The following is a 16,649-nucleotide window of genomic DNA, read 5'->3' as shown; positions in this document are numbered from 1 at the left end:
TTAATTTATATAATATAATGAGAGCCTCTCACTCACATAAATGCATGCAAAATTCATTAAAAAAAACTTTATTAACACACAAGGTAAAACAGACACTGAATAGAGTAGGGAAACCTAACAAAACATAAAGAGAGGAAAAACAAACAACTTTGTAATAAATATTATAAAAATAATATTATAATGTATAATATAGACACAACCACTTGATTGAGAGATTTGTGATGGAATATTTACGTTATTATTTTATCGGAGGTTTACACACACACGTTGTACAGTTAATCTGAGCTGTGCATTAATGTGAGTGATGACGGATATTATGGGATGGCTTGATGCAGCACAAGAGATGCAGATAACTTGATCTTGACCCTTAAGAAACTTTAATTAATGCTGTCATGTAACAAATCTGCTTCAAATTGAATTAAAAATTAAACTAATTGCTAATTACAACATTGAAATAAAACTGTAAATGGTGTAAATACTATAAAATCATGAATGTAAATTTGAAAAATGTAATTGGGAATGTTTAATAAAAAAAACATTTACCATTTATCTATTATAACTTTTATGTTGGTTTGCTTGTTTGGCTGTTTCCTTATAAAGGTCCAGAAAGTAGTCAGAGGTGGACAAAGTACACAACTCTATTACTTGAGTAAAAGTAAAAGTACTACTTGTCAAATATTACTCCGTTACAAGTGAAAGTTCTAAAAACAGATTTTTACTTAAGTAAAAGTACAGAAGTATTTGTTTTTAAAAGTACTTAAGTATCAAAAGTACATTTCCTTTTTTATGTCAATGAATTATTTTATTATTGTTGCATTGTTGTATAAATGCACATTATGGCACCATGGTGGTTTAGGCCAGTCAGTGATGCTCCGTCCGACATGCTTGCCTACGACTACCTTAAACTAATTTCTTTAAATTTGTATAGAGCGTTATAACTTTTATACAAGTATTGAAATTTTCAATTTCTTGTATAAAAGTTTACAAATCTGCTGTCACTTTAAGGCTGAATGCATGGATCCAATACACTGATACGCATCCGATATTCTCCCAACTGTTTACTCTTTTCTTTCTCCCAGACATTTACATTTTTGAACATTTTATGAGACATGCATCAAAGTGTATGCCAACTAAACTAATCTTTAATCTTTTGAGAAAACTGAAACATACTTTTTAAGTATAGCCAAGGAACCGTCTTCCATTTTTCTGTAAACTGATCAGTGAAAAAAAAAAGTTGGGAAACTTCACATGACCCTATACAAGAGTGATTACTGATAGACTGTCTGCAAAAAAAAAAAAAAAAAAACACTTTTAAAGAAGAAACAATTCATCCACTGACTTTTACATCTGCTACAGAAACGACTTTCGACTTTGAGGACCTTGATAGAAATTTAGTGGAGTAAAAAGTACGATATTTGTCTTTCAAATGTAGTGAAGTTAAAGTAAAAGTATCCCTAAAAAATAATACTTCAGTAAAGTACAGATACTCAAAAAGTGTACTTAAGTAAAGTACTCAAGTAAATGTACTTTGTTACTGTCCACCTCTGAAAGTAGTGGGGGTTATTTGTGTAATTTGTCAAGTTTTTTGCCAGGTGGCTTTTTTAATTATATGATGTCATTACATTGCTTTCTTGCCACCAGCCAATCGCTGCATTACTGATCGTGGTTTCGAGTATTGATACATCTGCCCTCTTCAGTGAACACAGGAATGCGCAGTAATCTTAGATCATTTAATCACAATATTTTAATCCAATCTGCAAATTCACTTGAAGAACCAAATTAGCCAGAGATCAGTTATCAACTATAAAAAGATCTGGGATCTGTCAAACATCTCAGATGTATTAAGCGAGGTACGAAGAACGGACCCCATGACAACAACTAACAATGCATACCTGGAGTGCAGTTTTTGAATATGTCTCCACATTGCCTACATTGTACAGTGTCCAGTCTGTACATTTGATAGTACTCCGCCTTGTAGGATGTGGAGAAAACAGTCCAATTTGTGACACCTGTACACATGTAGAATCACACACATTTAAAAAAAACACAAGATTGGAATTAATAACATAATTGGCAAATATCATATGAATTTCTTAAGCTTTTTATAAAAATTTGTAACACTTTATGCAAAAACTACTAGGGAACTAGGGCTGCGCAATATATAGAAATGATCTGAATATCGCAAATGTACATATCGCAAGAGCACGCAATATCTGAATGATTTTAATAGGCTATTTCAACATTGTGAAAAGTGTACGTTTAAGGGTGCATATATCAGAGAATAGACTGGGCACACGACTGTTACTTATGTGACTTGCTTGGCATTAAAAAGAGTTATTAAACACTATAACTTGCGAAAAACAACTCCTTGCAGTCTCGTGCTGTCTGCTGTCTGACACACACACACCGAAACGTGCACACAAGCCGTTCTTTTTTTCGTGTCATGTTACACACTTGAACTGTCAAATACACACACAGTTATGTCAAAATGGCTGTCTCGATTGGTATTCATGTAAACACAGTCTGTTATGCTTTAAGTGAAAGATATAATTTGGGGAAATAAATAGATTTTACTAGGGCTGTGTGATATTGAAGAAAATGCGATATGCGATATCCTTGTTAGATAATGCGAAATGCGATACGATATTGCTTTAAGTGTGTAAAATCTATTTCTTTCCCCAACTGATATCTTTCACTTAAAGCATAAGGACTGTGTTTACACAGTGTGTGCGTCAGACAGCAGACAGCACGAGACTGCAAGGAATTGTTTTTTGCAAGTTATCGTGTTTAATAACTCTTTTTAACGCCAAGCAAGTCACATAAGTAGCCTAACAGTCTTGTGTGCCCAGTCTATTCTCTGCTATATGCATCATACTAAAACGTACACTTTTCACAATGTTGAAGTAGCCTATTAAAATCATTCAGATATTGCGTGCCCTTGCGATATGCATATTGCGATATGTAGCTACATTTGCGATATTTCGTTAATTTCGATATATTGCGCAGCCCTAGATTTTACACACTTAAAGCAATATTATGGAAGGATATCGCGGACAATTTTCAAAAGGAATTGCAAATGGTATTTGCAATTGCGTTTTCAATTTGTGGACGCATAATATGTGACACAATCCAAACGCAATTGCAAATCGCGCATTACCATTTGCATTTTCGTTTACGCAAACGCACAATGACTTCCAAATTTCAAATGGAAAAGCAAAGTCTGTTTGCAATTGCATTTCCAATGTCTTGCAAGTTATGACCCTGCCATTTTGGAATAGCAATAGAAAATCACCTATTTGCTCTTTTATTTCCTCCGTGTCCTGCCACAACCTGCACAAAATTCAAATGGAATCGCAATCCCCTTTGCGTTTGCATTTCCGATGCCTAACACAGTCAACTGTCAATCAGGCTTGAGGGCGGGGTTTATTGATGTAGTCGGAAAGTAGGCCACGCCCTCAAGTGGTAGAAAACCAAGGACTTTTTCATCATTACCTATTCATTCCTAAGAACATGGGGAGAAATATCCAATGTGTCTATTTAGCAAAAACAACAAAAAAGTCATAAAACATACTGTGTAGTTTTTTGCACTTCAAACAAAGCCAAATACCTGGAAATAGACTATTTATCACCTGTCAACCAAACAAAAAGAAACCAAAAGAAGACTGCTCTGGTTGCAAGCAAATTGTCAAGAAGCAATTAAGATAGGGATGCTTTAACCGTTGACCAAAAGTAAGAATTTTGACAGATTAATATACAGTTAAACGGTTTAAAATGTGTATATATATTTATTTATTTATTTTTTTAAGGTTTTTATTTTTATTTAATTTTTTTGCTGCATGGTTAAAGCAAAATATGCTAAATTCGGTTTAAAAATCAGTTCAATATATAATATAGGCCTATAATCTTTTAAAATAGGCCTATCCTTTTATTGAACCTGGGGCAAAAAGACATTTTGAAAGATTTCACCAGCTGGTACTTTCGGTTTTGCCGCGGAGATCCTTGTGATAAATAAATGTGTTGTATTTATGATAATCCGTGTAGATTTCAGTTGACGAAAATAAATAATAAAAGCGTGATCAGGGCCGGCCCTGACCAATTTGCTGCCCTAGGCAAGATTTTACTTGGTGCCCCTTGTATCAAGGTTTAGCACTACATGTTTTCAGTCTAAGTTGTGGAAACACTCGTACTGTTTTATTTTTGTAATGCATTGATGTTTTATTTTTATTGTTGTTGTTGTTTTGATGTCCAGTCCATTCTACCCCGTCATTATGTTCATGATATTATTATTATTTTTTATTTTTTAAAGGCTGATTATAGTAAAACTGTACAAAAATTGCACCTACGCCACATTACAGCCTAAACACACATAGCACGAGTAATTGCATCTAACATTCATGGCCAAACTATTCATTGAGAACTAGCAAAAGTGTTTGTTTTCCAGTAGATGGCAGCAATCTTCCACTAAACTATGAGCATTTTCATGTTTTCACCAGGAATTCAACTGAGAAATTTTGATATTTAGTGTGAATTTTACATAAAATGTTGCTATTTTAAATAAACCTGTATATAAATATCATTACTAATTTCGGCAAATACATTTTAAAATTGCTATACACCCCCTTAAAACTGCACAACTGCATAGTAAAAACATTAGGCTATTAAAAAAGTGATATTACATGCGTTTAATATTTTTATATTATTTATTTTTGACAAAATCACACTGGCTGTGGCCTCTGGAGAACCCGGAACAGCAGCTTGCATAAAGTTTAAGGTAAAAATAACTGGAATTAATTAACAAACATTAGTATTTTACTACTATGCAAATAAATAAATTGTTCATTTGTTTGCCTACATCACTTTACTTCTGTCTTTACACTGCAAAAAATGCTCTTCTTATTTAGAATCTTTTTCTTGTTTCCAGTCCAAATATCTAAAAATTCTTAAATCAAGGTGCATTTACTAAGTAAAATGACATAAGACATTTTTCTTGTTTACTTGAATATACAATCAAAATGAAGTGAGTTTTTGCTTAAAACAAGCACAATTATCTGCCAATGGGGTGAGAAAAATAATCTAATTTATGTTTGGGACAGAAACAAGATTTCAATCAGAAACAAGATTATTTTTCTCACTCCATTGGCAGATAATTTTGCTTGTTTTAAGCAAAAACTCACATCATTTTGATTTTATTTTCAAGAAAACAAGAAAATGATCTTCTGTCATTTTACTTATCTAGTAAATGCACCTTGATTTAAGAATTTTTAGATATTTAGACTAGAAACAAGACACAAATACTATGTAAGAAGAGCAGTGTATCCCTTATCTTCCCTGCATCAGAGGGCTTCTGTCTTTTTTTTAGACACTTCAATTCGGCCATCCGTCATAAATAATCAGGCAACTTACACCGTGTCAACACCTGGCGCGAGCGGCCAAGCACCCTAAAAAATGAAAGCAATCCTGTCTGCGTTATGCGGCGAGAGGCGACGCCAAATCCCCAAACGATAAACTGATCTCGCGTTGTATTTCTGACGCACTTCAAGTAGCTCGGCGGGGGGAGATTGATGAGGCGGACCGGGAAGATGCGGGGGACTTAGTTACGTTTTTTTGCGCTTTATTTGGTAATATTTCAAATTAATATTTATAAAATAGTATCATTAATGCATTTTGGCGCCCCTATGGATGAGTGGCGCCCCTAGCATTTGCCTATTCCGCCTATGCCACGGGCCGGCCCTGAGCGTGATAAGTCACGAAAGACAACTGAATTACTGACAGGATGCTGTGCGCGTGTTCCGAGCGCAACACGGACAAGCGTGCCCAAACGGCCAAATAAACACAGAAATAGGCTATATCAAAATACCAAGTCGAGTATTCACATAAACACAGTAGATATAAGCACTGTGCGTGCACTGCACACACACAAATTTATAACCGGACCTCAAAGTGAAAAATGTTAAATTAATCTGATGAGAAAAAAATGCCGGTTCTTTATAAGATTCAATCTGATTTAGTAGTTTTTCGTTTTGTCATCTTAATGTATTAATTATTTAGAATAAGTGAGAAATAGGCTATTTAGTATTTATTTATTTTATGCTTTTTATTTATATTACTTTATTATATATTATTTCAGTTTTTCTCTGTTGTCAGAAACGCTGCAGGTGCGTGAAAATTTGTGTGAATCCAGGTTCTGTTGTTGAGCTGTTCTGTCAAATCTGTTAAATGTCAAAATAAAGATACAAATATAGTTCAATGAATAGGAATAGGCTACATATGATGAAAATAATAATGTTGAATAAAATGAAATGAAGAAGAAAATCAGATCATCAGAGGAGGTAGGCTACGAAACGAACATGAACTGCGATTGAATGTCACTAATGTAGTTTTCTTTTCTTTTTTGATCGCTTGGCTCTTGAGCACAGAATCGTATGGACAACACACAACTCACATCATGTCAAGTTTCTACACTCTAAAAAAAAGGCTCGTAATCATAGGGGAACCTTTTTTAGTGCTATATAGCACCAATTTTGGTGCTTCAGTGGTTCTTCAGCGGTTCTTCAGAGGTGCTATATAGCACCTTAGTCAAAGAACCGGTGAAGAACCTCTGAAGAACCGCTGAAGAACCTCTGAAGAACCGCTGAAGAACCACTGAAGCACCAAAATTGGTGCTATATAGCACTAAAAAAGGTTCCCCTATGATTACGAGCCAAGAACCATTTTTGGTGCAATATAGAACCTTTTTTTTTTTAGAGTGTATAGATTTTCTGATTTTAACTCATCATGATAATTTACTGTGTCGGGTGCAATATGATGATATTCGTCTGATATAGGCTATAGCCTACCGAATGCAGTCATGTCACTTTTCTTATTTGCTGTTTTTTTTTCTGGTTGCAGGTGAACATACAATCAGTTCTGCATTTTGACTTTGTTTGAACTAAAGAGTTTAAACTTGTTTTTTATTACAAAAATAGCCAAATCCCCCGTTTTCCACCACTTGAGGGCGTGGCCTACTTTCCGACTACATCAATAAACCCCGCCCTCAAGCCTGATTGACAGTTGACTGTGTTAGGCATCGGAAATGCAAACGCAAAGGGGATTGCGATTCCATTTGAATTTTGTGCAGGTTGTGGCAGGACACGAAGGAAATGAAAGAGCAAATAGGTGATTTTCTATTGCTATTCCAAAATGGCAGGGTCATAACTTGCAAGACATTGGAAATGCAATTGCAAACAGACTTTGCTTTTCCATTTGAAATTTGGCAGTCGTTGTGCGTTTACGTAAACGAAAATGCAAATGGTAATGCGCGATTTGCAATTGCGTTTGGATTGTGTCACATATTATGCGTCCACAAATTGAAAACGCAATTGCAAATACCATTTGCAATTCCTTTTGAAAATTGTCCGCGATATCCTTCCATACTCTATCGTATCGCATATCGAATATCGCATTATTCTTCAATATCGCACAGCCCTATAGGGAACAATCATCAAAAACACTGTGATGAATTGTTCACACAATTGCCTGAATCAAGATCGTATGAGCTTAAGGGTGAGATATTAGATATTAGAGTTGCCATACAAGGAAGTCACACAATATTACCATCACGCATTGCCGCCTTGCTGCCAACTCCAATAATAACCAACTGCAGAACCGCAGAACCCATATACGTCACTCACAACAGTCTGAGAGCAACAGCGCCACGCCACAGTGACGTCACTCACAACAGTCTGAGGACCGGAAGTGGGCGGAGTTAACGAAAACTAAACAATCGGCATGGCGGAAAAAGAGAATACGGTAAACAGTTGTTTTTGTGTTGTGGTTTTAATCTATCAAGTTTATTTGTGTTGTGTATTTGATCCATAGTTGTTGTATTAACACTTTATACAGCACGTGGCTCTAATCTTTTTTTAAACGAGCTTTACGATGTCTCTCGCATCTGTTGATATGGTCTTTCTTTAAGTTACATATTTATTGTTTGTGATTTTACTTTGTTGTTGGCGCTGTATTTTTTATTTAATTACCTTTTCTGATACTGACCAATGTGTTTTATGTGGATTTTTTTCGAATTTATAGAGGCACATTACGATTTGGAGAGGCTCAGCTTTACTTCATTTTCATCAATGCAAGACATTCTGCAACAGTTTTCACTGCCCAGTGTTTTTAAACTGACCAGATGGCACTAGTTGAATGCACACCTTCAAATTCACTTCAAAAAGCAGCTGTCCATGAAGGTATGAATGTTTTGAGTGGCAAGAAATAGTATTTATTTGTTATCCCTTTAGAATTAGTTGGTTTTCTGCATGATTTGGTCAAAAATGTCATCTCATCTTCAAAGTTTCAAGTAGATATATTTATATATAAGCACAATGTGCTTAAGCTAACAAAATACAAACAATATTTCATGTGTCTGAATATGTCCTATTAAAATCAAATCAAATACACAACCAAACATGTGATATGAATTGCCAAATATAGATATTGTTCATTTGGATGACGTTCTGAAAGTTTCTTTTATATTCTGAATTTGCAGTAAGTGGTCATTTTTGCTTGAGAACAATGAAACTTGTCTCTCTTGTACAATTTTTATGGTTACATTATATATAATATTTCTGTTTGATTATGTTGCAGTAAATTGACAAGCAGACTCACCCCAGCACAGGACAATGGAGGCTGATCAAAAACAAGGTTAGTTTTAAAAGGCTCTCATAAAGACATAAGCTACTTATACAGATAGTGTGTTGTTATATCTGTCACATCTTTTCCAGGAATAACTTAATAATGTTCTATTGTTTTAGACTGTTCCACAACAGTTGGTCGGCTCTATTGACTGTGGGATATTCATGTTAATAGTAAGACATTTTTTTAAAAATAAGAGCTTCTCTTCATTAGGATGAAAAACATGAGGGCTTTTCACACTTGAAATAGTAAACCCCGGGTATACAGAATCCTGGGTTATCTTGTTTCACACTGATCATCATTTACCTGAGATGAACAATTAATCCTGGGTATTCATACACTGCCGTTCCACACTGTACTGTACTAAGCCATAGGATAACATCCTTATTTGCAGTGTCACTGATTGGACGAACACTGCACACAATATGTTTACATAAATGCTCAAGCTTTGCATGTCCTCGTATTACAAGTTTATCCTGAATGGACATTTCAGACTATAAAATAATTAAAATGGTCTCTTCTTCACTGCAATTGTTGCGTTTTCTGTCAGCATTTGACGTTTTTCCTCTCCAACGGTGAATTTATTATTTATATAGAATGCACAGTGTTTCAGCGACTGTCCAAAGCACTTAAATATAAAAGTGTGAAATGTTACTTTACCCGGGGTTAAAAGTGTGTTTAGAACGACGATAAGCACAGTGTGAAAGCTTGCCTTTGATTTCTGTATACATTTTGAACTGAAAATGGTTAATTAATTTGATTTGTGACAGGGTATGATTTGTCACAAATATAGACATGAGGAAAATTGAATTTCAAAACTTTTTTACAAACTATTATACATGCTACATCCTTCAACACACGAGATTGTTAAAAAACTTCCAACATTTCATCCCATTTTTTGTACCCTTCTCTCATGAAGGAGCCACGGATCACAGAAGACCTCTGCACTGCAGGCGAACTACCAAACGTTTTCAGAGGTTTCGTGGAGGAGGCGTGCTTTCTGAAATTGAAAGAGGAAGACCAGGAAAAAGCCCTTCAACTTTCACAGGCTGAAATGGTTGACCAACAACTTGCCAAAGAGCCTTTAGTATTTTTTAAGTGTTTGGACTAAAGGAGTCTCAGAATTAATTGTATATTTATGGAGATTTCATTTGATTTAATTTGTCATGTACCTGCTGTGCAATCACTTTGAACCTAGTTCAATATATTCTCTTTGGTCTGATTGTGTATTTTTTTTAAAGCAAACCCCAGCTAGTATATGATGCCTTTGGGGAAGTAAATAATTTGTGTGTTGTTTTAGGATTTGATTAATCTGAATCTGCTTGAATTATGCATTCCAGTGTAGAATTGTGTAATGTGTATTATGTACTATGAAAAAAGGTTCATTCTGAAATGCTTGAGTAAAAAATATTTTGTCATATAAATAAATGTTCAAATGCTCAATCTTTGTTTTCATTTTTAGTGTTTTAAGCTTTATGTTCAATTGATCTAATATAATCTTTAAAGACATAATATAAATAGAAACTTTTTGCTTTAAAAATCCTTAACAAAACGTTGCAATTGGGTTTATATATATATATATATATATATATATATATAAACTTACATTTTATATATATATATATATATATATATTAATTTACATTACATATATAACTTGCGTTATAAATATATTCAATGTGTAATGTGTGTATTTTTATGATTTAACTATGTACTATTAATGAAAAGTGAGTATATCTATCTATCTATACCTCTCTACAATTAGAACGTATTAATAAAATACTTGACATTATTAACATGGTTTGAAACTTGGGTTTGAAACGCTCCAATGTATGATTGCTCCATGAGCATTGAGCAATGTATACGAAGATAAATCAGCTCCGCCCACTTCCGGCATGAGACCGTGGTGTGGTGCTGTTGCTCTCAGACTGTTGTGAGTGACGTATATGGTTCTGCGGTTCTGCAGTTGGTCGTGTCTCGCCAACACAGAAAAGGGGGATGCAAAAAGTAGAGTAAATTCCAAGATTTGTATTTACAAAAGTGGACTGGTCATCCAGACTAGAGGATGGATACCGACGGGCCGGGCCGGGTTAGGACAGATATTTATAAATAATGTTCGGGTTCAGGTCGGGCACGGTCACGTCAGCGCGATAAGGCATTGAACATTTGAAATTTAAAACAGCTTATTATGTAGTTAGCCAATGGGCCTTTTTAACTTGATGTTTTTGTGATTAAAATAAATAAAAAATATTACCCTAACATCCGTCTTCCTGTGCGAAGAAATTTGTTTATGTAGCTGTGACAACGCGCAACCAGCGCGCAACACTTGCATATCGCATTTTATTAGGCTACATGTGGCTGGCAGCGCAACTTCAGCGCTGCTGGCAGGACCATCGAGCAGAGGACAGCCTTGAAGCCATCCACAGTTGATGCAATCCTTTTTCTGCATAATAACCTGGATTAGCCTAAACTTTGATGGATGGATTATGTAAATAGATCCCATGTTGCAGTTTAGTAGCCATACAGTTTTCGAGAAAAATGGTAAGAGTGATTTTCATTTCAATAAGCTGCATTTGTGTTACGTTAATGTTTTGTTCTGTTAGCTTGGGCCATTTTTGGTAAACCTTTGTTCATTTAATTTTGGTTTCACAATTGGCTATTTGATTGGGCCCCGTTAACATGTGTAGCCTATTTGTTTCCCCGTGTGCGTGCTGATGCGCTCATCTGTAATCATTTCAGAATGCCGTCCTACAGTTACTTAATAAAAGCGGGCTTTCCACACGAACAAACGTACATGTGTCATTAGTATGAGAAAAAAATAGTGTAATGTCTGAAGAATGACAGACAAGGGAGGCTCTGTTTACGAACTTTTAATCAGAATGAAGATGAACACACTCTCACTCAAGCGTACCCGTCTTCCGTATTTGTTTTCCGCCCCTCTGAACTCCCTTTGTTAACCCTATCACTGCCGGTGCAAAACAAAACAGCAATTTCACAACTATGAAGAATCTGTGCGCTACAATAGATTCGGGCTCGGACATAAATATCTTAATGCCTGTCGGGCTCGGGTCGGGTTCGGTTACTGCTCTGTCGGACGCGGGCCGGCTCGGACAGAAAAATGCGGCCCGATCCGCACTCTAATCCAGACATTGAGTGGAAAATAGTCAGCATTAAGTAGTATATTGCATGCATGGTTGTGTACAATGAAAAGCAAGTGACACTTACTGTCAAGCCAAAGAAAATGAGCTCGTCTCCTGAAGGCTTCCCGTGTCACAAGGTCTCTGAAGCGAGTGCACACCAGGGCCAGCGTCAGAATTGCCTCTTCACCCTCCTGGAGAACCACGTCGATAAAAATGTCCTCCAGAACAGATGCTGGCAACTATAAGCAAATAGACAAACATGAGAAATATGAAAGAGAAGATAATGATAATAAAAGATAATGGCCAAATGCCCAATACTTGAGTATATCTATATGTCTTTGTTCTTGGTATGTATGCATGTAGTGGGTAAAAGGTAAGGGATAACGTCCTGCCTGTTTTTATTGTGAAGTAAAATCTACCAGGTTAATTGGGGCACAGGTAAAGTCAAGGTCGTAAAAAAACCTGTACATACTGTATGTACAAGGAATACAAACACCAGTATATGGTGTGAGCTCAAATTTCTACAATGTACAATTTCTAGTGACTTGTCAGACATTATACTGTAAGAATACCATGGTCCTTGGGAAAACCATGCATGTAGTCCACTAGATATTTCTTGAGGCTTGAGTCTTTGCTATAACACAGTAAATGGTGTCAGAAATAAAACAAAGAAAGTGAAAACTTTGGAAAGACAGCATTGTTTTGCAAATCTGGTTCTCACCTTTCATGGCTCATGCACTTCAATACAAGGTTCAGCAAGCACTCTCGAATGTAAGGCATGTCAGTCTAAGAAAACAAGAACAACAACAAAAATACATTAAAAAAATGAGACAAACTGAAACAGTTATCAACTAGTTTCTGTAATAAATTCAAGGTGCTCACCATGGTGAAATCAAATGGCCACTCAAAAGTAATGTATAGTGCATACTGTAACACAAGACATTGATTTTAATATTATATACATTTCCTTGCACTCACATATTCTTCCTATACGCATTGACTTTGCAATACCAGGTAATGTTAACTTGCAGCTTAATTTGTAACATACCATAAGCATGAACACTCCACAGTCCAAGCCGTCTCTCTGTGATGGAATATTCTGGCAAAAATCCAAGACATACTATTTACAATTTGTATTGATGCCAGTTGTCAGAAAACAGTGTTGAATGCTGAGTGCTATGTACCTTGTTTTTAATGAGTTGCCAGCTTCCAGGAACCAATTGTATTGCAACCATGCTTCAAAACAGAACAGATAGACAGTTCAAATTTCTAAAAGTTGAAAAGATTTTAAACTTATCAACCTCTATAGGTCAGATTTTGACAACCCGCTAATTGGGTCGCAGTATCAAGTTTGACGTACTCTACTGTTACAGAGGGAAAATATATACATGCAGAAAGCAAACTATATACTATAGAATAAATACTATATACACTATAAAATAAATAAGCTAGGACCATCACAACATCAAACATTAAAAAGTATGCAAACAGCAGTTAATACCTCCAGAACTTTTCACAGAACAGGGGACAAAGAACTGTCCCAAACGTTGCACAGAACAGGGGACAAACAACAGTCCCAAACGTTAAACAGAACGGGACAAAGAACAGTCTCTAAATATTAGCAGAAAACCTGAACATGGACACATAATATGCCTGCCCAAAACCACAAGGGTCGGATGAATTAAGAATGTACATCCTTTTAAGATTGGGCTTCATGACCTGTGAATATATGTAAATCAATCAAAACAATGTTGACGAAGTGCATTCACTTGTATATTTCACGGTGGAATGTACAAAACTACGGCTTGGCTTATTCACTCCTCATAAGAGCAGACAAAACTGCACCACGTCTGTCTTAAACACCTATACAAAATGCAAAAATATGACAAAATTGACAGTCAAAACTTACACATAAGTGCCAGTGTCCAGTTGTCCATATTGGAAATAGGATGCAGTCTTTAAGTGCTGCATCTGCCTGTTGGTGAACAAATTACACAGATCAAAGTTGATAGTGCCACAACAGTGTAGAATACAAACACAACTCTGTTCCTCAATTAATTCATACAAAGTAATAACCACTTACCGGTAGTGACTCAAAAGGGTCTACACAGTGAGGTGGACTCCAACATGCCGATACATTGGAATCTACAGCAAGGACATCTAATCCCTAATATTAGATGAAAATTAAAGTATAAAGTCAAAAATATAGCTAGATCAAAAGCATAACTTTCAGAACAACCTATGCATTTACATAAGGTATTACATGTAAACAAAAAAAACAATAACCTTCTGTCCAGCAAGGTGGCATATCAATGAAAGGCAGCTGTTTACAACCTAGTAAAATAATAATGTTAGCACAGGTTAACAAGCTTAAACAGTAATGAAACCGTATAAATGTTACTTACTGTTGCCTCCAATTCGCAATTGGTTCCCAGGCCAACACAGTCTGCTCTTCTTAAGACTGTTGTGCCAACAGAGCCGATGACTTCGTCCTGTTGCTTAGTGCAATCAAATACATAGTCATGCTGGAAACTGAAAAATACATATCAGCACTCTCCACAAATTCCCTGACCCCACAATTGATATTTATGTTGTGAAGCACGAACAAGCGTTGAACAAGTTGACAATCAACAGGTCCACTGAATACTGTCAAAAGGAAAAACTAGAGCGGAGGCGTAATGTAAACGTAGCGTTGGCATATTCTATCCTAACTTCACCCGGTCATGACAATATGACACGAGACAGCTTTTCACCTCAACGAGAAATCTCGTTATAGTTTAGTCTCATGAGATCTCGTCACACCCCTAGTATTTACCAAAGTCTTCGGGCCTTCCCAACGCCGGAAGTCTTTTATTTCCCTTTCCGCACGTATCAACCTAGCCAAGGATTAGGGTTGGGAACCGAGAACCGGTTCTTATGCAGAACCGAAACTGATTTTTGAAAAATACCAGAACCGCGCGAAATTCCTAAGTTTCGGTTCCGAAAACGGTTCTGGTGCAATGTGTGTGCGAAGCGCTGGAAGCGTATCCTTTCATAGCGAGTGACAGCCAGTGTTGCCAACTCCGTGATTTTCCCGCTTTCCCGTTTTCCACTGTTGCCGCGGGCTGTGTTTCATGTCCGCGGGTTGAAACGATTGTGCAATTGTGCGGGTTTTGTTGTGAAAACCTGGCAACCCTGGCTCACCTCATCATGAATATTAATTACGTTGCCTGCCGCTTCCAGGAGGGCAACGCAGTTCAGCACTGAAAGCCCTCGCGCTACACATTTACGGTTTTGCGTCAGATATTTTCTCGTTGACCACCAGCATAGCGAAGAGAAAGTCACAAGTATGGATTCATTTCCAAAGAATGAATGATAATGAAGCAAAATGTAACACGTGAAAAGTTAATAACATGCAAAGGAGGCTGCACTAGCAATTTGACAAAACATTTGCTACAGCACAGAGTGCCTCAGGGCTTATACCAGATTTATAGTGTAAGGCCTATATATATATGTATGTATGTATGTATGTATGTATGTATGTATGTATGTATGTAAGTATGTAAGTATGTATGTATGTATGTATGTATGTATGTATTTATTTATTTATTTATTTATTTATTTATTTATTTGTCAACCGTTGAGTCACCATGGTTTAGGTAAGCGTTTAGGCACAATTACCTTTGTAATGCTGAATTGCAATTTATTATTTACAAGTTCACTGAATAACTGAATTACTATTAAATTAATATATAACTAATTAATAAATATAACTAATAAATATAATTTATAACTTGGTTTTATTCAGAGACAGAGAGATAAAATGTAATAAGACAATTTCAGAGGTGTTCATTTGAAAAAAAAATGTGTTGCAAGAATGGCTTAATTAATACTGTAATATATGTACAGTACAGGACTTTTTGACATTGCCAACCTGTAAATAAATTTTAGAGCAAGTAATAAACACAAAATGGATTGTTTGAGTTGCGTATTGTGCCTTTTTCTTTTACCACTATTTGTTTAATAATTTTAATGGAACCGGAATCGGAACCGGAATCGTTAGGCGGAACCGGAACCGGAACCGGAACCGGAAAATTTCTCACGATTCCCAACCCTACCAAGGATGCAGGTGTCCCATCTGAGGTCATGGCTGCAGGTGTCCCATCTGAGGCCAAGGATGCAAGTGTCCCATCTGAGGCCGTGGCTGCAGTTGTCCCATCTGAGGCCAAGGATGCAGGTGTCCCATCTGAGGCCGTGGCTGCAGGTGTCCCATCTGAGGCCAAGGATGCAAGTGTCCCATCTGAGGCCAAGGATGCAAGTGTCCCATCTGAGGCCAAGGATGCAGGTGTCCCATCTGAGGCCGTGGCTGCAGGTGTCCCATCTGAGGCCGTGGCTGCGGGTGTCCCATCTGAGGTCGTGGCTGCAGGTGTCCCATCTGAGGTCGTGGCTGCAGTTGTCCCATCTGAGGCCAAGGATGCAGGTGTCCCATCTGAGGCCGTGGCTGCAGGTGTCCCATCTGAGGCCAAGGATGCAGGTGTCCCATCTGAGGTCGTGGCTGCAGGTGTCCCATCTGAGGCCAAGGATGCAGGTGTCCAATCTGAGGTCGTGCCTGCAGGTGTCCCATCTGAGGTCGTAGCTGCAGGGGCAGCACCAATAAAACAAAAATTATAAGAATGTAATATAAACGACAGGCACAAAGAGGTTTAAACAAATTGTAGTTTAAAAATAAATGTGACTTACCCATTTTTATTTGGCCATTTTCATCTAAATGCAGCTGGGAATTCTGTGGTACAATCTTCCTGATGTCATCTTCTATCTTCTTGTTTCGTTTTGTGTTGTGATGCTGTAGTATATTTCGCA

The 16,649-nt window shown here is 36.7% G+C and overlaps 1 protein-coding gene and 1 long non-coding RNA gene across 6 annotated transcripts; one reads left to right on the top strand and one right to left on the bottom strand.

Moving 5' to 3' along the window:
- Positions 1-1,717: 1,717 nt before the first annotated feature.
- On the bottom strand, positions 1,718-14,883 carry LOC307117142 (sentrin-specific protease 2-like). 3 transcript variants are annotated; one of them, XM_079801864.1, is made up of 10 exons: positions 14,216-14,883; positions 14,097-14,144; positions 13,894-13,977; positions 13,720-13,785; positions 12,995-13,046; positions 12,859-12,909; positions 12,693-12,737; positions 12,532-12,596; positions 11,896-12,049; positions 1,718-2,009 (listed from the first exon to the last, which is right to left on the bottom strand). In XM_079801864.1, the coding sequence occupies exons 4-9, from the start codon at positions 13,779-13,781 to the stop codon at positions 11,980-11,982; spliced, it is 345 nt and encodes a 114-aa protein (XP_079657990.1). In that variant the 5' UTR covers positions 13,782-13,785; positions 13,894-13,977; positions 14,097-14,144; positions 14,216-14,883; the 3' UTR covers positions 1,718-2,009; positions 11,896-11,979. The 3 variants fall into 3 exon arrangements, with proteins under 3 accessions (XP_079657990.1, XP_079657992.1, XP_079657991.1); XM_079801866.1 differs by having other exon boundaries at positions 1,719-2,009; positions 12,859-12,894; positions 14,216-14,871; XM_079801865.1 differs by lacking the exon at positions 14,097-14,144 and having other exon boundaries at positions 1,724-2,009; positions 14,216-14,280.
- LOC307117472 lies at positions 7,726-10,101 on the top strand. 3 transcript variants are annotated; one of them, XR_013815441.1, is made up of 5 exons: positions 7,726-7,788; positions 8,068-8,225; positions 8,623-8,679; positions 8,790-8,843; positions 9,590-10,101. It is a non-coding gene; the product is annotated as an uncharacterized lncRNA (long non-coding RNA). The 3 variants fall into 3 exon arrangements; XR_013815440.1 differs by lacking the exon at positions 8,790-8,843; XR_013815442.1 differs by lacking the exon at positions 9,590-10,101 and having other exon boundaries at positions 8,623-9,578.
- Positions 14,884-16,649: the final 1,766 nt, after the last annotated feature.

This window comes from Gobio gobio, assembly GCF_949357685.1.
Source record: "Gobio gobio genome assembly, chromosome: 21".
Lineage (NCBI taxonomy): Eukaryota > Metazoa > Chordata > Actinopteri > Cypriniformes > Gobionidae > Gobio > Gobio gobio.
The sequence above is the reverse complement of the archived record's forward strand: the minus strand, read 5'-3'. Positions and strand labels throughout refer to the sequence as shown.